Source organism: Halichoeres trimaculatus, unplaced genomic scaffold (genome assembly GCF_033239565.1).
Source record: "Halichoeres trimaculatus isolate MK-OKI-2021-1 unplaced genomic scaffold, fHalTri1.1 fHalTri1_scaffold_20, whole genome shotgun sequence".
Taxonomy (NCBI): Eukaryota; Metazoa; Chordata; class Actinopteri; order Labriformes; family Labridae; genus Halichoeres; species Halichoeres trimaculatus.
In genome coordinates this window covers 16,323,125-16,345,645 of record NW_027437198.1, presented here as the reverse complement: position 1 = coordinate 16,345,645, position 22,521 = coordinate 16,323,125, and the positions used below count along the sequence as shown (strand labels likewise).

The 22,521-nt window shown below is 41.0% G+C and overlaps 1 protein-coding gene across 3 annotated transcripts in view; it reads left to right on the top strand.

Annotated features, from left to right (window-relative positions):
• cacna1ha (calcium channel, voltage-dependent, T type, alpha 1H subunit a) overlaps positions 1 to 22,521 on the top strand; it is a 108,882-nt gene that overhangs the window by 51,719 nt on the left and 34,642 nt on the right. For all 3 annotated transcript variants that reach the window (XM_074697212.1, XM_074697213.1, XM_074697214.1), the window contains exons 3-10: positions 7,289 to 7,398; positions 8,003 to 8,136; positions 8,675 to 8,772; positions 11,605 to 11,764; positions 14,168 to 14,474; positions 19,125 to 19,217; positions 20,442 to 20,680; positions 20,756 to 21,294. In XM_074697212.1, the coding sequence (XP_074553313.1) occupies positions 7,289 to 7,398; positions 8,003 to 8,136; positions 8,675 to 8,772; positions 11,605 to 11,764; positions 14,168 to 14,474; positions 19,125 to 19,217; positions 20,442 to 20,680; positions 20,756 to 21,294 (1,680 nt within the window). The remainder of the gene's footprint in view (positions 1 to 7,288; positions 7,399 to 8,002; positions 8,137 to 8,674; positions 8,773 to 11,604; positions 11,765 to 14,167; positions 14,475 to 19,124; positions 19,218 to 20,441; positions 20,681 to 20,755; positions 21,295 to 22,521) is intronic.

Sequence of the window (22,521 nt, the reverse complement as noted above, 5' to 3'; positions counted from 1 at the left end):
GCTGTTACATGACAATATCTGCTTCCTGCTTCTTCCAGTGGAAGACATGGTGGATGCAAATTATTCTGGAAAGAGACAATTTTCATAAATTCTTCATGATTTTCCCTCCAAACATATTTTTAATTATTTAATCATTCAAGTCTCTGGAGTAACCCTCCACCAAAAAATTGTACCTGCAATATATATATTTTTTGTTCATGGGCTTATTTCTGTGAGTGGCAACAAAAGTTGCTGGTCTGCACATAGCTAGTCGCTAACTATCGGAAAAATGTACTTGGGTGTAATTTCCTTGACACATAAGCACTTGCCAGAGCCGATGCCAACACCTACTAACCCCCACACACACCACCTTTTAAAAAAATTTATTATAACTATATTATTTCTTTTAATAACTGTATTGGTATTATAAATATTATAATAATAATAATAATATAATATTATAAATATTTATGTATATAGATATATAAATATATTATAAATATTACTTGTATGTAATTATCAGGTGACCTAGTGACAAACTGTGTGACCACTGACAACAATTGTTGCCAGTCAATAAAATGCTATTTTCCTCAAAACAAAGTACAAAGTGGAAAAAATAAATATATATATATACATATTATAATTCAGAGGGTCTCAACTGGTAAAACTATATTCCTTATAACTCTGAAAAAAATGTGGGCATAAATGGGTTAAATAAGTGTCGTCTTTTATCACCAGAACATGAACAGGAGATCTAAATATGTTGGACATGTTGTTACTGCTTTTCTTTGTTTAACTTCACACCATATTTGAAAATAGAAATACAAGCAAATTAGCTTAGCTTATGCTTTCTTGTTCCTTCCAACTAGCTAGTTGGGTTAGCAAAGCAGCAGCTTCTTTTTGCTAACTGCTGCAGATGAGATAAAAAATCTTGAATTCTGAAAATCTCTAAAAAAAGTACTCTAAGTTCAAGCTAATGTCTATGAGCTTAGCATGCAGGCACAGCTCGTAGGGGCCTACTGTATCACAGAATCTGTCAGGGAGTTATTTTAGAGTGGCACAGCTCGGTGGATGAAACAATTCAAAGCTACCTCTAAATCGTGGTTTCAGACCGCACTGGTGCTGAAGGATAAATCTACCAGCTTTGCTTTAAGATTTAAAGCCAGTGAACATTTCTAACTTGTAGTTGTGAGAACTTTGGAGCAACAGGGAGCTTGAGAGCCGCTTACCAAACAGCACCAGCTAAATTTGTAGCTAATTGCAGAACAAAGAGCACTGAGCTGGAGAGCAGACAGGGATAACTTTGAACAAAGACTCACCAGAGTTTCTCTTTTTGGGGGGAGTAAAGAGGAAAAATGGTGGGAAATGAAGAGAAACAGCTGATGATGTGGCTGTGGTTTACTGAAACCTCAGTGAGCGTTTGTTAACAGTGCACAAACTGTGGATGATCTGCTGTGATTGAAGACAACTGGACGATTCTTCCTCTGTGGTGCTTCAGTGCTTCTTTTATTGTTTACCGTGCCCTCCGCTCTGTCTGAACGCACTGGCACCAACCTGACAGCTCTACTGGAGTGGGCTTCACACAGTGTGCGCACTGTGGAGTGGGCTTGACAGAGTGTGTCCGCTGTGAGACCTCTCTGGTGTATTCATGCCTGTGTGCATCCATGTATGCCTAAAAGGTTGTGTAGGGGGATTGTTGTTGTCTTGCATCAGCAGCCGCTTGTGTCAAAATAAGTGTGTGTGCATTTTGTGTTTGAGTGTGTGAGCACAAAGGTACGGAAGCTCTTTGATCCCATAAAGGTGTTTTGCTGCTGCAGTCTAGTCAGAAGAAAAATCGAGTACATTCTGCAAACTGTGCATGCTGAATAAGTGCTCTGCAGCTGTGTGAGTGTTTGTGGGCTTGTAGTTAGTTAGTGAATGTGTGTAAGTGTTATCACAGTCACTGTGGGTGTGAGACTTTGCTATGATAGAGTGTGGTGCAAATTGAACAGGCTACTACAAATGTTTCATGGTGATATCTGTGCTTTGTTTAGCTTGGAAGGCTTGTGTTGTTACATATGAGCCCGGCTGAAGCCGGAGACAATTGCTGAGTCATTCTGCGCTGATTGCAAAGTGGGAAAAGATTGTTTTTAGTGCTTCATAAATCTGCAGCTCTCTTTAATCCACCTGCAAACTTTGTTTTTCCTTCCTTCAACAGTTTTAAACTTGTCTATCTACCTTTGAATCTCATGTGTCTTCTGAATCTCTCGTTATTAATGCATAAAGTAAAAAGTAATTTCATTTGCCCTTCAGCCAGACACCAAATCTCTTCAGTTGACAGATTTTGTGTTGACTGAGAGAACATTCGGGTTACACTTGGTTGATAAATGAAAGTCCATCTCGTTCTTTAATTTCTGAAATATCTGCAGCAAAGTGTTCGCTGTCATTCTCTCAAATCTACCATTGACCAACGAGAAGCTCAATGCTAACATTAGCTTTTTTCACCTGGAGCAAGATTTCTCAATTTATTTTGAATCTGTTTAGCACTGGTGATCCACGAGGAAGCATTGAAATAGAAAACCTAAAGGTGTAATGAGAGTACCATGAATATGGTTGATAATGCACCATTATTCAGTCTTAACCTTTAAATACCAACAATGCTCCTTCTCTCGTGTGACACAGCAAAGGCATCATCTGGTTTGGCGGAGTGCTGAGGCATAAATCGACCTTCTTTCAGGCACAGGTTGTAGCTCTCTAACATGACTACACTTGATCCTGCAACAAGGCTATAGGCTGAGCGTGAGAAGCACATCCATACATCTAAAGTTCAGCTTTTGTCTGGATGAGTGGATGTGTTTAAAATGTGCCAAACAAAATGTAAAAATAATTTAAAAAAAACAACACCACGAGCTCTGATGCCTTCTGTTTAATGCAAAGCAATGCAAAACTGAGCTTGCTTTCAGCCACAGCCTGGCCTGACTTTCAAGATTTAAACATTAATGCTTGTGTGTGTGTGTGTGTGTGTGTGTGTGTGTGTGTGTGTGTGTGTGTGTGTGTGTGTGTGTGTGTGTGTGTGTGTGTGTGTGTGTGTGTGTGTGTGTGTGTGTGTGTGACTGCCGCATGCATACAGCTGAGTGTGTGTGTCAGTGTGTGGGAGAGCTGGAGACAGAAGGGGGCTCAGGAGGTGTTGACTGTGGAGATTAAAGAGGAATTAGAGAGAGCAGAGCGCAGGGAGGCATAAAGCAACACCAGAGAGAGAGAGATCCTCTGAATTTTCAAATCTCTCTTTCTCACTCTGCAGATTACTGGATCTTTGATCTCATAATAAAAGATCGACCCTAGGTTGCTACAGCTAGTGTGCATGTGCGTCAGCTGAAAGGATGCAAAGTGACACACTGGCCCAAGGTTATTGCCATGTGAGTAAAGAGGAGTTATTTCCCCTGTGGTATTGATAGACCTACTTATAAACATTATAAGCAATACTGTTTTCATCCATATGTAGGGTGCATGCAGCAGCAAACATTCAGCATTGCTGTAATGGGAAAATACCAAATTTGTTTGTGCACAGTGTAGATCTACAATCAATTTCTCTGATGATTATGTTTAAGATTAATCGATGAATCTGGGGAAAAAAAGGATGAGAATGCACAATAGTAAAATTTACAAAACCAAACATTCATTATTTGGTTGATGACTATTGTTTGCTTTCATAAAAACAAAGAAACAACGTATATGAACATAGTTCAAGCTGACCAGATGCTACATTTATAAAGTATAACAAATGACCGAATGTATTGTCACTTTGAGAATCATCACTATGAAAAAAATCATATGAAATATATTATGTCATCAGATTAAGAACTTAGTGGGCCAAAAAGGCAAATAAATAAAAATGTGTGCTAGGTCTTTTCACCTGAGGGTCAAACAGTAAACCCCCACTGCCCTACCACTATCTGTAGCAGCTAACGCTAATGCTAATGTTACTTAAATAAACTCCTCCAAAAAGACATACCATGCCTGTCATATCATGTAGACAGAGTGTATGTGGGACTTTGTAGCTCCTCCCCTCACTGTTGAGCTCGCCGACGTGTCATCAATGAGCCCAACATGTTTGTGTTTTAAGTGCCGGGTCATTACAGTTGTACTGCCTAGCCATCTAAGTTTTTTTTTGTCAATTAACACGCTGTGTGCTTTTACTCAGCCTGAAATTCTCCCAAACTCTGGCATTTTTTGGACGAACGGCTTCTCCAGTTCTGCCATTATTTGCGTGTTTACTTGTTTCCTTTTTTGCCGGCTCAGCTTCTCCTCTGCCACGCTGATCTGTTTACATGTGACGTGTTCAGCCCCACAGCCCAGGTAATCTACACTCCAGTCAAGTGGGTGGCGACCGCTAAATAATCCCACAACAAAAAAGAAGACAAATAAACTGAAGACAAACTAATACAGTAATGGTCGACGCTTTTACTAATCGATTTTTATTAATTTTATGGATCTGTCGTTGCAGCCGTAACTCAGTGTGACAGCATCATGGCAGCTATTAAACTCAGTTATTACATCTAGTGTGCAAAGCTGAAGTGATGCTAACATACTACAAAATGTGTTCAAAGTTTGAAAAAAGGAATTAATTAGAAACGTGTGAAAGCTCCACTTTACCATTTCTCAATTACCCTACAAAGAAAAATGAATGAGATTTCGAGCTAATGTTAGCATTATAGTGCCACCAAGTGTTCCCAAGAAAAGCCGAGTTGATTATTTTGTTGTTTATACTGAAACAGCTGCTAATAAATGTCTCAATAAATCTTTCACATGGAATACATTCCAATGTCCCCTTTGGAATTTCCTCTGTCACTATGCTTCAACAGTTGGGATCATTTGAGTACAGGACATGACAAAACGGCCTTTGACATACCACTCATATCTCACGCTACCACCCATGCTATAGTCACAGAAGCATGGTTAATTATTTCTCCCACTAATTCTTTTTAAAATGTGCCTCTAGAGGATAAGCAGCAGGTTTCACATTCTTCCTGCCTCCCACAGCAGAGCTGCTTCTCTGAACATGAACATCCAGCCGCTGCATACCGTGGCAATGGGAGCTTGGCACGTTGGCAGGGACTATTCAGCTCAAAAAATAGCAGGCCATCCAGTTTCCCACAATATGGTCTCATGAGTTTGTGAGAATGAGGAGTTAAAAGTGTCTATATAAGCTCAAAGCTCCAGACAAACTCAGACTCCTTTCTAATACAATGTAACCTTATTAGACCTCATATCCCTGTATACATTACCCACCTCATAGTGGACAGAGGTAAGCCTTTCCCAGCACAGAGAGTTAGGACATAGCTTTTTGGCAGAGCGAAATATACACTGGTGCAATTTGGTTATCTAAGTAGGCTAAAGCATTTGACTGGCAACCAAGATTAGGAAAGCTGCTATTAGACCTGAAAATACCCTATATTCACATAGCAGTATTTAACCCAGAGTAACTCAGCCTTCCAATAACTTAAATGATCACATAAGTTAGCTTTTGATAAGCTTAAAAGTACAAAGATGAGTTAATTTTTTCAAAGCAAACATTACATTAACCAAAAATTCCCAGAAGTTAAAGGGCCTGTGTCGTCTAGCAGCATCCTCTGCTCTGGCAGCATCCTACTTTCTCTGTATTTTTTGGTTTGCAATGTTGCGTAATGTGCTATCTTAACCAGAACTTGGTGCCTCTTTACACCTTAACCAAGTTAGCACCCCAGAATTCCTCCTACTTTCCATTTATTAGTGCAAAACTGAGAGTTGATTCAAGAGGGCCTGTGCCCACCGGCAACAGTGTCCAGTTTCTATACAAATCAATGCAGTTTTATCTGCATTTGTTATCTCTGCATCTTAGCATGGTTTTTTGAGTGGACTCTTGAGGAAATGCAGTTGTAAGCACTTTATCTGCTGCTGCTAACGGTAAATTCTTTCCACTTTTCTCTGCATCCTCTCCGCAAAGCTTCCCACAAGACAATTTATAACAGTCTTGATAGTAATAACAGAGGGTAGCACACGTTTATCACAGGCAGATAGGAAGTGCCCTGAAAATGAGGTCAAGGCTGCTGCAAAGGCAAAAATGCTGCCAGTGGAAACAGACCCTGAAGGTCAAAGCCATGAATATAGGGAACCACATAAACAAAAGCCTCAGCATCTTTTCTCTAATTTTGGAATCATGATGTTACAGATGCATCTTTAAATCTCTTTGCCTCTCATGCACACGATTGCTCAACTTTTTCTTCCTATTAAATTAAAATTTGGACTGTGGTGATATGTTGGCATTAAGTTAGCCCTTGTTATTGACTGCTTTCACTTATGATATTGTGTTGTAAGTGCTACCACAATGGATTTATGGGTTTGCAAACAGTAAGATTGCAACAGCACTAATCCCTTCTTTTTTTCATCAGGGTTTGCTCTCATTACAGTTATCCCTTTGTTATCTGTCTGGATTAAAGGAGGGAAAAGAAATCAGTGTCCTCGTCAAAGAAGTTGATATAAACCTCTTTTGTGGCACTTTTTGAAGAAATCCAGATGGACAAAAATCTCACTCAGATGTCTGTTTTTCTGCAGACGCTAATGTAGTGACTCTCTTTTTGAGACCGATTATATTCAGAGCTTAAAGTGTAAATCTAAGGGACATTTAAAAAGAGGAAGTGTGCCCTCACACTGTCCTGTTCTCGGCAGATAATCTCACAAGTCTTCCAGACGATTGAAAAGAATGAGACAAGCTGAAAGAAATACACAAAAGATGACTCGTGAGTGTTGTTTGTGTCTGGTTCAAGGCGAGAGCAGAGATTCATACACTCTTTGACTCTGCGCTTCCTCTGTGTGATTCACAATTACACTGGGCATCATACTTCCTGTTAGATTTGAGCGTTGATTGGAGTCACTTAGCACTAGTTCTGCTTATTATTTGTTTGCAAATTTAAAAAATGATGTGAATATGGATTCAAAGTTAGCGTTTCACTGTGTGCATTGTTTCAGTGTGTGAGGCTCCTCTCCTGCATGTTTGCTTGTGAGCGTGTTCCTCAGGTTATGATGAGACCTGATACATTTTTCTGCAATAATCAAACGTTTGCACTCTTTCTGAAATATGGGAAAAGTGTTCGCTGTACACACTCCACTGGAAACATTTTGTTTGTTCATTTAATTACATCTGACTGTTTGAGTTGCATGTCTAGAAAGCAGATTAACATCCTTCAGAATTAACAGCACCATCTACAGCATAGAGAAGATGGTATTCAGTCATCTTGTCTTGTTTATGCTCTAAATGCTCTGTGTGTACTGGCCTTAACCTGCTCCTGCACATGGTTCGAGCACATATCCATGCTGGTGATCCTGCTGAACTGTGTCACTCTGGGGATGTTCCAACCCTGTGAGGACGTCAGCTGCCAGTCCGAGTGGTGCCGCATCCTACAGGTCAGAAGAACTCCTACACACTTTGAACCGGACCCACTGCGCACTTTAAGCTCACATTCACAGCGTTCATATTTCGACTTTAAGCCTCTGACAGCTCGAACATGCTCTTTTCCATTTTATTACTGAACACGCTCTGCTTGTTGAGAAGTATCAGGAAAATACAAAATCCCAATGAGTGAATCCAAATAGTAAATAAATTCTAATGAAAGCCTCTTTCATTATTTTCTCATTTCTCTCCTCTCATTTTTTCCAAACGGCTCTTCCTGCAGAGTGATGTTTATTCTTGGCGCGCTGAGATGTGCTCATTATATTCAAACACAGACGTTCTCTTTGCTGTGGTAGATGTCTAATTAATTAAGACGCAGCCTTAACCATGCTAAGTCGGAGTTATTCCCTGCAGGGCTGAAACTAACTAATGGAGACAAGACTTTCTCTCAAGAGAACTTCTGCTGGCTGCTTGGCGGCTTCTTTTGAAATTTGTGACACCATATCGACATCGACACCAAATAAAGACTTGACCTTTTTTCTGCTGACAGGAAGTCAATTCCTCTTATGTTTGTTGTTGTCGCTGTCAGACGTTAACACTGTCTGTGTGTCTCCTCAGGTTTTGGATGACTGTATCTTTGCTTTCTTTGCCGTGGAGATGGTCATCAAGATGGTCGCCCTGGGAATTTTTGGCCCCAACTGTTATCTTGGTGACAAGTGGAACCAGCTTGATTTTGTCATCGTCATGGCAGGGTGAGTATCCCATGGTGCTTTTTTTAGCCAGAACTGTGGGTCATTTCTTCACACCCTGTGAAGCCAGAGAACAGACGTATGCTAAGAATAAAATCACACATAACTGAACGCGAAGTAAACAATCCAACAAGCAGGAGTTCAACCTCAGGGTGCCAAAGGAAGAAAATAAAAGCCTGAAGTCAAATTTTTCGAGTGTTTCAAAGAAATGTCAAGATGTGAAAGTAGAGTTGTTTTCTTTTCAACAGATTCAAAATGGGTGCAAGTTCAAAAACTAATCAAGCTACCATCTGTGCTATCATGCTCTTCTTCTCCTTAATAACTTAACTTACTCATCATGTTATTTCAAACTAATTGTGTTTCAGTGTTTTTATCACTCCCCTCTTTATATCTTCAGTTTTATTTAATTCCTCATCCTGCTTCTTCTCTCCTTCCCTCTGGTTTCATGAGCCACTGCAGCACTGTAGTTTTCCTTAGGGATCAACAAAGTTTTGATTCTGGTTCAAAATCTCCCTTCCTGTCTTTCTCTCTGTGTCCTCAGGGTGATGGAGTATTCTCTGGATGGCCACAATGCCAGTCTGTCAGCCATTCGAACCGTCCGTGTCCTCAGGCCACTCCGGGCCATCAACAGAGTGCCAAGTAAGTCCATGTTCAAAACTTGGCATCTTTGAGTTTGAAAGTGACCAGCGTCTTTTTCTCAGGGTCAAGGTTCGCCCAGATCCATCTTAGAGGTTGTTCAGCACCTCTGTGTCACACTGTGACCGTAGAAGCCATGAATCTACTGCAAAAGAGGCTCATGAGACAAGGATGTCATAACAACACACAGGATAACAAAGGAAAATACATTAGGCATTCAGCCAAGCTGTTCTTTTCAGGCTCAGACTGCACTGGTCGCCTTTTTAATCAATACACTTCTCAGGTTTGCCAACAGGTTTTAAACATTTACGTGTAACTTGTGCACAGCTGTTTGAGTCTGGTGTCAAAATGTTTGATATCTTTACCGGTTTAGCCGATTTTGTGTTTGGAAACAGGATTTATTACAAAAAAAATCAATTCTTACAACATCAGAAGCCCATGGGGAGTGTTGTGGGAGGTATTTGTACTGTATTGACTAAGCATGCTGCCATGGAAACAGATGCTTGTGTGCTGTCTGGCTGCAGAAAGCTGGTTGTGCATGTGTGAGTGATGACCACACGCTCCCAGAATAGGCTGACCTGAGACTCCTCCACGTATCTTGTGACGTCATGTGATTGTAGAAGTATGAAACTTTGAGTGTGTAGGTGCTTTGGGATAAATTTAGTCCTCAAGTATTGCATGTTGTCTGTTTCTCCTGAGCTTCCACCAGCTGTCTATTTACTGCCTCAGTCTGCAGCCACCAGGATCTCATATTACTGTTTGTCGTTCTGCCTAAACGCACATGAAGTTGACAGATGCGCATCAGTTTTTGTTCCGTAGCCAAGATGAAGTGAGTGCATGCGGCATATAGAGCTGATTTCCTGATTTAGATATTTGCTTTGGTCCATCTGTTCTTGGAAAATGGTGTCAGGTGCAAAGTTCAGGATTCACAGGTGGAGAGAAAAGCGAAGCAGGTGAAAGGTTGGTCCAGATTAGGCTGCAGAAAGCTGTTTGTTTGTTTGTTTCTGAAGTCCTGATGATCACTGTCCTTTTTTTTGTCAGATCTTTGTCAAACTATAGTTAGTGCACAGAAAGAGTACTTATATTCATGGTTAAGGGTGGATTTACATTTAAACTTAAAGCTCCAGTGAGGAGCTTCAACCTGCATAAAGACAAGACTGGTGTCAAAAATGACAGTTGTTAATTGGATCGTTGTCTGGAGTGAAACTGTTACAAAACTTTGCTTTAGTTTTGATTTAACCTAAAGCTCCTGTGAGGATTTTGCAAAGTGTTGATTTTGGTGCCCCCTGTGGCCAGAGAAATACCTCCCCCGTAAATGTAAAAGCATTTTTTTTAGTAGAAAAATATCTCAATCCCTTAAGTTTAAAACTCAAATATGTCGCAACTTGTGACCATTTTTGTCTGAAAATTGTATAAAAAGGCTGCAGAGTAGTATTAGTCATTTCAAGCAACACCTACCCCCTGGCAGTGGTTTCGAACACAGCAAATACTATCATAGAAATAACCAATCTTCTTCACAATGATCCTGTTTTTTTTTTAAACAACCTCTGGTACAATATTTTTCTGTCTAATAATAATCAAAAACATCCTGGCAGTAGCTTTAACTCAATATCCTTGTTTCATCTTAGAGAAATTCAGGTTCAAGCTGAATCAGGCCCCAGGATGTAAATGCTGTGGCTGTTTGTATATATCAGTGCACACAGAGAGCTGCTATGCTCAGGCAGCTGTGTACTTTTTACTGTTTACATTGTGTGTGAGTGAGTGAGTGTGGGTGCATCTCTGTTTATTGTCTGTAGCATACAGTTTGAGGCAGACTCCATTTTTAGCTGTATCACACAGTATATGTTTAATTAGAGAGCATGTTCAGCTTTCCAGCATCTAACCTGCATTTTTCTGAGAAAGAGGAAACAGAAAAAGAGAGTAACTAGTTGTGAGATTAAAAACAAACAAAGATGTGTTGAAAGAGAAACATTTTCTAGACAGAAACTTTGCGCCTAACAAGCGCACAGAGGCACAAACAGATAAAACAGACACACATTCAGCTGCTATGAGTCATCCCCTCCGAGCGGGGACACTTCTCAACACAAACCCACCGCTGGACACTTTTTAAACCCGTAAACAAGAGAGGATGTTCTGATCTTATTCACGTTGTGTCATGCGTTGGACCTTCTTCTTGTTTTTCTCTGAGTTCACTGTAAATCAGCAGAATAAAACTTTTTATTTCTGCTGTAAAGATCTGATTCTTTGGGCTTGTGTGCGTGGTTTCTGGTCTTTCTATGGCCAGCCTCAAGTGGAATCTCAAGGAAATTCAGGAGGACCTCTGGGTGTTTCAGTTTGAATCATCACAGTCATAATCAGCATTATCACTGCGTAATCCTGTAAGCACGGTCAATGTGACACTGCTGTTGCGTTTGTGAAAGGAGGGGACAGACAGGGCACACTGTGAGGACCTTAGGGACCAGATCCCCTGACACTGCTGACACTAAACACATCTGACAACTAGAGATGGATGCTGAATGCATGTGGTTAGATAATGTTAGCCACAGGGAAGCTGTGAAGTCAAGTCCCAGAGGAGAAAATAACGTCAAACTGTCACTTTTTGTTCTCTTCATCACTTGTAATTCTGTTGGCTGGGGGGTGGGGGGTGGTGGTTGTGGATTCCAATAAGACGACAAGATCAATGGAGGTTGTCAGGGTAGACACTTACCAGAGGGTGAGGAAACAACTCGCTGCTGCCACGTGCAAAATTTGACTCTTTGACTCCTGGACGTGGGACAGTACAGTGATAATAATAACCCCTGATGACATCTCTGCTCTTTGTGTCTCACTCTGTAGGTATGAGAATCTTGGTGACACTGCTGCTGGACACCCTACCAATGCTGGGGAACGTCCTCCTCCTCTGCTTCTTTGTCTTCTTCATCTTCGGCATTGTGGGAGTCCAGCTGTGGGCGGGTCTACTGCGCAACCGCTGCTTCCTTGGAGAAGACATCACACCGTAAGGAATTTGGTCTCATGATAAAATGGCATTTGCATTTTTTTCCTTCTTGAAGAAGGACAAACACCCCCAGGAAATTACTTCTTGAAGACTTTGGCCGAATCTATATTAAATCTCAGTCCTCTATTAGATTTGAAGACGGAGCAGTTTGGTGTGAAAAGGATCTGATTCAAGTTCTTTTTCCCTGAGCTTAAACAAACCAGAGATGAGAGGAGAGAAAAAATTCCACTAGAAGACTCAGAAGATCCAATTAATTTTTAATTTCTACCAAACAGAAAGTCTGCCATCCACCCTGTGATTGTGCCTCAAGCCTGCTACATGAAATCTTCAGAAATGCTCTACTCGCTCAAACATGATCATTGTTTACTTTCCACCATTTTTGATCCCCTTTTTTTCCTCCACTCTTTTCCTCTGTCTTGTTAGAGTTTGTGTTTAGTTGTCAAAGGGACTAACAGTCAGTCGTAGCCTTTGGCAAAACATTCTGAAATTGTTGCTTGTTAGATTACGCAAAAGGCGCAACGCCCAAAGCACGTTAACCACCCTATGGCCTCAAAACAGAAATAGGCAAGGACTGAAGTAGAAGGACATTGAGAGGATTACAGACCCATTTTTTTATGTGAAATACAACAGTTAAAAACTACTTTATAACCACCTCAAACTTTAATTCTATGCAGATAATGTCATTTTTGCTCTTTGAGAGGTTGTAAAAAAGAAAACAGAGAATCACAGACAGATGACAAAGTAGAAAAATAGGCCATGGCAACCACTTGAACTTGACTGTTTTGGTGTTTTTCCAGCTTTGCTTCTAACTCACATCAGACCTTTCTTTAAAGATGACAAAGCATGTTTTACACATGTTCGAATATCACTATGTGGGACCTTTTAGAGAAGGAATATATGCAATTATGTTCCCAAAGATCCCAAAAAGATAACAAAAAAAATGATTTTTTGTTTTTCTATCAACAATAAGGTCAGTTTATTTGTTATACATCTATAGAAAGCAGAAAAAAATTCCAGGTACTCAGACATGTACAACACAAGCAGACAAGACAATAAAGCGCTACTCCACACTACACTGCACACATTATGAGAATATCTAATCAATCCGTAGCAGCTACCTTATCATTATGCTGTGTGAATAAATCTTTTAAATAAAACCAAAGAAGAAAACCTCTATCTCCCCAAAAACAAAAACAACAAATAAAAAAACACAGCACATATGCCCAAAAGCTACAGACAAAAACATCACCAAACTAGCCATTGGGACTGAAATTATACTTCTTCAATACTCACATCCTTGCGAAGAGGATGAAAAAACATGTCCCTGAGACATCCTTGAGCCAGTTCTCCTTTTTGATGTAATGGTACAAATTGTATGAAAGTTAATGTGGCTGAAGCCTTTTTAGTGCAAGAGTGAAAGAGAACAGCCGCTTAATATTTCATAGCCAAGGCTGCTGTGTTTCTTTCACACAACAAATGATTGTCTGACTCCCAGCACAATTTGAAGCTCAACTTTATTTTGCACTCCAGCTTGTGCACACTCTCCAGATTTATCTGCCTTTGATGCAGAAAGATGAAGAAATTCTGATTAATGAGCGTTAATTCTCTTCTCACACTGTGAAAGATTTCCTCTGGTGTTGAAATAATAGAAATTAGTGCTAATCATCAATGCAAAAGTCTGTTCTCATGTTGACGTGCAATAAATTTAAGTTTGCTGAAATAGAACAGCAGATTTTCAAAAATGAAAAAAAAACATCAGATATTATTGTTGTAAGAAATAAAAAAGACTGCAACAGGCAAACAGGTCTCAGGGGGTAAAAGATTGATACAGGTACAGCATAATTTGAGTCAATCAGTAGTCAATCTGGAAAACTGCTGTCTCTATACCAGCACTTTAAGAGTGAATGTCACTCTGCAGAAAGGCACACTCACTGCTGCGGAGAGCTCTCAACCCTAAAGGGGAAGGAATAAATAGACAGGTGGACTGTGGGATGCACTTAGCATGCTCCATCATTCATAGTGGAGTAGGAAAACAGCTGTCACCATGAATACTACCAAGAAAACACCATTCTCTATCAACTCGCAAGGCATTATGTGATATTCTACTTTGAATGCAAATAGCCTGAAAATAATAAGTGTGTGCGTTTAATATTCATTGGATGAAATCCCAGTAGCAAGAGAGATCTTTCAATCCCCATTTTCAGCACCAGGGTGGGCATACAGTATGAGGGTCTAGTTGTCATCCTCTGCTTCCTTTGGGTCTTGATTTAAGTGGAGAAGACGAGGATGTGGTGGCTGAAATGAGACCGTGCTGAAATGTGAATTTTCTTTTCTACCAAAAAGTGATTGATGTGATTATATTCCAACAATGCCTTTTGTTTTGCTTTTTCTGTTCCTGTCCAGACTGTATAACTTCTCCATGAATCCTTACTACATGTCAGAGGAAGGTGAAGACAGCCCTTTCATCTGCTCTGGTCCTCGTGAGAACGGGATGCTGCGCTGCAGTGAAGTGCCAGCCTACAGGGAGGGCAAGGAGAATTGTGCATTGGACCCTTCCTACGAAAATCTAGCTTCGATTGGGTCAGCCAGTAATAATGGATGCATAAACTGGAACCGTTATTATAATGTGTGCCGTCCTGGGGAGCACAACCCTCACAAGGGAGCTGTCAACTTTGACAATATCGGCTACGCCTGGATAGCCATATTCCAGGTGAGGAACAAATAACTAAGATGTTAGCTTAGAAGAAGAGTTTGAGCTAAATTAAATGATTTTTAAGGGGGTTAGTTTGTCCTACTGAATATTGTATTTTTGTGTGTTCTAAGGTGAATATTTTTTTCTTATCTGTTTTATCCCTGTTCAGTGATGTTACAACAAAAGGGAAGCCAACAAAACCATTTGATGTAGCTTGGCTAAGCTAAAGCTAATGAGCAGACTCATTTCGCTGTTAGAAGTTTCACAAAGCTAATTTTAAAACTTTTTAAGAAAACGATTGATAGAAAAATTACTTTACTTTTCCCTTAGGCCAACATTTTTCTCCATGAAACCAGTAAGTTGAAGATATTATCTGATTTGCTTGGCTTCAGAACAATATTAGCTATGTAGCTAATTCAGTTAGCCATTAGTAGTGACAGAGTTTTAATACATTTCTTTTTAAACAGACCTGTAAAAGAGAAACTTATTTCACCCTCTCATTATGTAAAGTCATTGGTCTGAGAAAACATTTTTGACAATTTTCACTTGAGTGTAAGTTCCGAAAAAAGAAATTCCTCCTGTCAGACTATCAGAGGGTATGTAGCATGACCAAAAAGCTATTTCCTCTCCATCACTAGTTGTGAAAATGTATTTTTTTTTCACTATCTTCTTATTTCAGCTCCCCCAGGAGTCCTGACAGTCTTCTCTGTATCTCAGTCTTTTTTCTAACACTTCCTGTGCTGGTGTGATAGGAGCCTGGCCATCTTAATACATCTGTCGACGGAGCCGCTAATAGATCTGTCCCTGTGTCTAACAGACTTGGACATGCACGATAAGCCTTTTTAAAGAAGGTCTTAGTTTCAAATTACACTGAAGATGCACACACACATCAAGAAGACATATTGCTTCAAGTTTCTGTTTCTCTAACCTCAGTCAGAGTTTTTGGAGATTAACTTTTACTGTTTTTTATTTTTTATTTGAGGATTAGACAAGCATCACTTTGAGTCTAAGATGATTTTAATGCCATGTGTAAGCAGTATGTGTGTTTTTCGTGTGCATGTGTTTTGGGATGTGTGAATGTGTTTTAAGATGTGTGCCTGGTGTTTCATAAGTGGTATGTAAATGAAGACTGGAATGGTTGTCAGTATTAGTCATGGGTTTAGTCTCCAGGTATTGCTCAGTGTCTGACAGCAGGAGGTGCAGCTATGTGTGGATACTCAGCTGATGTTTAATTCTGTCCTCGTGTTTTTTATGAGTTTAAAGATGCTATAAGGAGGATCTGTTTAAATTGGACTACCTCGCCACTTACTGGCCCGGAGTCATATGACTTTTAACCAGGCATGTGTTTGTTTTGGAACAAATTTTATTCGTTCAAGACAATTTTTTACTGTATACAATGCGACAATACACTTACGTCAGTGTTTCCCACAGGATTTTAAGAGACTGTGGTGGCAGGGTCGCTGACCCTCGGCGGTTTTAATGTGTGTGTACGATTTTAAGCACGATGTATCGCCCTTACAGTAAGTGCAGTTTGGGACCATGGACATGAACGTACGCTGATAAATAAGAACTTACAAAGGCATATCAGAAATATTTTAAATTTGATTCAGAAACAAAACCAAAAACTCACTTACTCACAATATTTTGAAAAATTTACTCAACAGCATTTCAACAACAGGTTATTTACACTATTTCCATGATCTGTGATCCATTATCAGGCTACTGAGACTGTAGCCTACCGTTATTCTTCTTCTCTCTGCTCCCTTATCTGGATTTAGGACTGTTGTGTTTTCATTATTTTTTTTCTACAGTGACTGCAGAAAATAGTTTAAATAAATAAAGATGCCTAAATTTGCTAAGGCCCACTTCATCACAAAATGTAGCCTAAATCAATGCAAGATCATTTTCTGACTGATATTTCCTGATATTGCTGTGTATCTGGCTTTGAGAGAAATTCAGCTTCTTCCATGCTCTCTCCGTATGTTGTGTTCACCATCTTACGCTGATGTCGCTATAAAATCCCACAGCGCACATGGCTACTTAATATGCACGTACTGATTTGCATTGACCATATATGGTTATGTTCGGGCGTGCTGAAGGCGGGAAACGAGGTGTGTTCAAGTCACCGCATTTACGCTGTTCTCGGCGCGGTGTGGTTTATCACAGGGAATAGCGTGCAGCCGTGTGTACACAGAGTTTGATAGATCTGAAAAGAGTGTATATATTTTGGTCGTATGCACGTTTTGCCTTTTCGTCGTAAGTGAAACTTAAGAGGACTTTTACACGCTGTAAAAAATGAGGCCCCAGGAGAGGAGACCATGAAATAATAAGCCGCGTCAGCTCGTTGGGATGGTAACAGGTAATTGTACTGTGTGCCTGCACTGACTCTGAATGCGCTATGATATTAAAACAGTGTGGTCGCTCTCGTTACTGAAACTCTGGAACCGAGACGTGCGCTGTGCAGCCGGTCCTCTTCCAGTGAAGGGAGGCAGACAGCGCAGTGAGCTACTGTGGCCACGGCTGCAATTAGCATGAGCGCTAATGCCCAAAAATGCACGTACCTCAGAGTCAGACGCCCCGCTTCAGTGTTGCTGGAATCTGGTTTGCGTCAAACGTATCAAGTAAAGAGCAACGTGTATGAGCGTGACCAGTGCGCGCGCACTCTTGTTCTTGCTCGTACGTGCGGTAGGAAATTACAGCTGTGCAATGATCTGACCGAGTGACGGATCGTATTTTTTTCTCCATATGAGACTGTGGCGGGGCCAAATGAGACTGTGGCGGGCCGCCACAGTCTAATTAATTAATGGGAAACACTGTACGTAGTACTATTGTCTAATACGTGACAACAAGCAAAAGTTGTAAGGTTGTATCTTACGTCAGTAGCCAGCTATGGCTGTATGTAGTGGTACTAGTATCCCGGTGCTACGACGCATCTGTAGGCTAGCGTGGCAAAGCAAGCAAACTGTCATTTCATACAGTAGTTTAGTAGCCTTCCATATGTGGTGCTGATAGCCTGATGCTGTAAGACATGTCTGTGATGTGTAACGTTAGGAAACCTTGCTCATGTCCTTCCAGCGCTCATCTACCAAGCAGAGCTAACGTAACCTCACTCTTCATTTTATTGAAGGACTCAAGTTTGAACAGACCACTGTAGAAAAACTGCTGCATGTGAGTTGGAATGAACATTATCATAAACAGTTCAGCCCTTTCAGCTTTTAGCTCAGGCTGTGTCACTCTATCGTTGAGCTCTCTTCTGCTCTTCCGTCCCTTCTCTGTCTGACAGTTGGGCTCCTGTGTCCACCATTGCTACAAACTAAATCCTGTTTTTGAGATTGAAAAGTTTCACTTTTAAAAGCAAAGATGACATAAAATTTGTAACAGAAAAAAAAATGTGAATTTGGAAGAAAATTGTTTCAAAATTATGAGGAAAAACTGCATAGTTGTTGGGGGAAAAGAGTCATCAATGTTTGAGTTTACGTTAAAAAATTCAGTCCTCAATGTTGCTGTTATTTTTATTCTACAGTTACTTTGATATGAACATACATTTAGAAGATACCAGGATCTGTTTCTTTTAAACAAAGATATGAGGAAATAGTTTGTCCCCTCGGGGGCACTGCAATCGTTGCATACCTAATGTTCCTCACAGGAGTTTTGAAATTTGCGAACCTTTAGCATTTATGTACTCTTTGGTTTAGATTCTCAGCATGGATCTACTCCTTTAAATCAGGTTTAGATGTTGATGTCACATTATGACACTCTTGAGCTAACCATAATATTAGCTAGGAGATAGCTATGTGTTAACTGAGTATTTGTTTTGTCTTGTATGCCAAGATTTTCCTCCAGAGAACTCCTTAGGGTCCTATCAGTTGCTCATCAATCTGCAGGCTGTTAGCTGATATCTCTGTCCAACCAACTGTTTTCATCCGTTTGCCCCCCTGAGCGTGGCATTAGAGAAAAACGGCCACAGTGTGAACTTGGTCAATAATTACATTTTTAGGCTCAGCAATGAGAATCCTCTCCTCCCGTGTTAATCTGGTGCAAGGAGGGCATTCCAGCAGAGAGCGGATTAGTCGCCTCTGTGTCTGTGTGCGTGTGTGAGGACACACATCTGTGGTGTGTGATTATGACACGTTTGTGTATGATCTTTATGAAAGCAGCCGAGTACACACATGCCTGTTTTCTGTTGGCTCAATCTGTGTTTGGACACCTGTTTGGTGTATGTTTGCTGGTGCTATTGTCGCCTGTGCACCGGCACTTTAAGCTGTGATGTGTGATGCTAGCTGAGGTGTAAATGTTGAGGTGTAAGCGGATCATCGGCTTGGCTGAGCTGAGCCTCCGCTTTCAGGTCTCAGCATCTCAACTGCTCATTAGCATAGTGGCTACATGAAAGGGCTGCGTCAGTCCCCTGGCACACGCAGACAGAGACACAGAAACACACACATACACATGGGCGCACACACACAGACAAGAAGTTGGACAGATACCACCACAGGCTTTCTTCTGAGGAGCAGCGTTTAAAACAGAAGAGGAAATGTTCTTACTGCTCTCTACCTTGACTGTTGCCTCTGCGTGTGCCTGATGGAGCACACTCTTTGTCCATGTGCAGACCTTTAAAGACATGTTTCTTCTTCCTCTTTTCTCTTTCTCTTATTCTGTCTCTGTCACCAGGTCATCACACTGGAAGGATGGGTGGATATCATGTACTATGTCATGGATGCTCATTCCTTCTACAATTTTATATATTTTATACTGCTCATTATTGTAAGTCCTGCTTACATTACTATGTTTGTGCAAACAACCTTTCCTCATATTCAGTTGTAACTCTAGGACTCAGGAAACATGATCCAAAATCAGCTCAAAAACAATCAAAGAGGGAAAACTATACTTTTGGTTTAGTCCAAAAAATGTGTCGATGTTTGTAAGTGACCACAACAAAAACAGAAGTCCCAGAACAGCTACATTTTTTGTAATGTAATAACAATACGCTGCTGTTTTTGCATAAATAGCAGTCTGTCCAGTCCAGTTTTGGGCCTGTGGGAAGACGTTTGTAATATTAAGCCAAGTATGCTCCTCCATTCAAATCTGCTTCTACAACATAACACACTTTTTACAAACAGCTACAGAATAAATGCAGCTACATAACCACTCAGTACAATCTGGGACACTCATATTTTAATCCCCTTCACGCAGTTTTCAGCACCCTGGTCCTCAATGAGTCTGAAGTTCTAAAACACATCAATCCCAGCAGATATCATTATGTGCTTGTACTTTGGAAAACCCAGAATAACCTCTATTTGTGAACCACTGTAGTCTGTTCCCAGCCCCTCCCCTCCTTTAGAGCTCGCAGACTTCATATCATGTATAATTTCACTCTTCTCATGCTGTTTTGGAGGTTTTTTAAGGATTCTAGCTTCGGCTTTATCTTAAAATGCTGTATGAGCTCCCCTGCGTGCCTGTCGTTTGATGTAAAAATGCTTATTATGCATGCACAGGGAGAGGGAGCCGGGGAAAAAACAGGAGGAAGAGGGTGAGAGGGAGAGCGGCGGAGAGAAAAACAAAGAATATCAGGGGAGAAAGTGGGTGAGACAGAAATTAAGAAAACTGAACATCAGAGGAGGAAGATGGAGAAGTGCTCATCAAATTTTCAATCCCACTTTCATCTAGTGTAATATCCTGTTAAATAGACACTTCATCACAGAGTTTAAAATGTTCTGTCACCTCATCAGAGCCAGATTTATATTTCAGGATTTTTAAGTAGAAACTGGAACCAAATCAGAGGAAGGTCTCGCAAAACTCAGGAGTACATGAGCTCATTAAGCGCGTTAAAGAAGAAGAGAAACGCTCGCCTCACTAAGAGAGTTCAAAATAGGAAGCTGATACACAACCCACAACGCCTTGAATTGGAGGAAAGTTTTTTAACATCACAAGAGTTTACATTTAGATACTTAAGTGTTAATCCATCCTCTTCTACCCCTCTTTAACCAGGTGGGCTCTTTCTTCATGATCAACTTGTGCCTCGTGGTCATCGCCACCCAGTTCTCCGAGACAAAGCAAAGGGAGAACGCTCTGATGAGGGAGCAGCGTGCTCGCTACATGTCCAACGACTCCACGCTTGCCAGTTACAGCGAGCCGGGCTCCTGCTATGAGGAGATGCTCCGCTACATCAGTCACCTTTACCGCAAGCTAACACGCAGGCTGCAGAGGATATACTCTGGATGGCACAGGTAAGTCACGACTCAGATGTTTCAAGGGGTTGATGTGGTCACGAGTGCTTAAATATGTCTCCTCTCTTTGATCAGTAAAAGGCGTAAAAAGGTGAATCCAAATGGCAGCAATGGAGGGAGTAATGGTGGAGGTAATGGACATGGACATGGTTCCAGCAGGGGCTGCGGCGGCTCAGGCCCAGGTAGTGCTTTGTGGTTGAGACCAATCCACAACCTCCTCCAGCACCATCAGCACCAGCACTGCCGCCTTAGCAACGGCGGGCAGCACACCATTAACGTGGAAACTGTAGAGCACACAGAGGGTGGGGAGGAAGAGCTGGAAATGAAGTCACTTCCTGTTCGGAGAGGGAGTACAAATGGAAATAGTGGCGGCGGTGGTGGCGCTACTGTCAATCCACCAGTCGTCACTCACCGAGTGGGATCACTGCTGGGGCGGATTAACGGCGGGATGAACTATCCGACCATTCTGCCGTCGTTTGTCTGCAGCTACAGCAGTAAGACTCCGCCCCCTCATTCCCAACAGTGTGGGCAGTGTCCGGAGCACCCGTTGAACCACCCGACGTCTGAGCATGCAGAGACTCTGAACAAGCTCTACCAGCTCATGGGACAGCACAGTGAGTAGATTACACACTCACACACATTGTGTATGCTCATGACCACCTCTCTGATCCGAGTCAACCAGTGAGTCATTTCATAGTGGGTAAGCTTACCGACATTAGCATCCTAAAGCTGTTTTTTTGGTGTAAATTGTGACCCTGTCCAATTGTGACATCAAGCCGATTGACCTCTGGCTGAGCCACGCCCCCTTCCAACACTCAGACAAACAATGAACATTCAGTGACAGGCACTATGGCAGGTGTCACATTTGGAGCCAGTTTGCAGGATGCCATTGATAATTTTTGGAGACAGAAAGATCATGTATCATCTAGATTAGTCACCAAAATGGTCTAAACTCCACATTGGAAATTGTTTCATTGTTGAGGAGGTTAATAAAAAGCTTCATTTAAAAGATAAACCACATTTTGTCGCCATCACCATCACCATCACCACTTAAGTTAAGGTTTTTGGCTCAGAATATGATTAAAATATGACGCTTTTTACAATTTTTACCAGGAGTATCCCTCCATTAGTTTGGTGCTGCAGTATTTACACTGGATTCTTTAGCATAGGGTTTGCTAACCTTGGTTGGGTCAGCTATTACAGACAGGTTAATGAAGCTAAGCTACAGAAGGTTATGCTAGCTTAACTAGAGCCTTTTTGACAACAGCTAACAATGAGTTACAATCGCCAAAGAACAAAAACTAGAACAAAACAGGCCAATGAACTCCCAACAAGCAAAGTGTCATGATGAAAGATGCAGCTAGGAGCTGATGCTAAGCTAAGGTTAGAGATGTTAAAGATAACTTTATATTTCTTCCCAGCAAAGTGACAATATGTTGCCTCACATACAATGTTGACTCTCCTAAGACAGATGGAGAAATCCTTGTTAATTTTTTTCATGCTGAGTTGATCTTGTGGTCTAGAGTACAACCTTATACAAAGAAGACACTTTTCTCGGTTGAGATGTGGCTTAGGAAAGGGTAAAAATACTGCCCAGCCTCCCAGGATACCGTGTATTGGAGTTTCATGTACCCCATAAACATGATTTAACCATTTGTAAACTTAAAATCTCAGAAAAACCTAATAAAACCATCCAAAAACTGCCTTTTTTGCAATGCATTTCAATCTACGTCCAGGCGAATCTGAGTGTATGAGGGTGGGACTTAGCCATGGGTCAGTTACATTTCTTGTTAGTTCCTGTAGTTTTTTATGACAGACTTCTGAGGTTTTATTTTGACGGT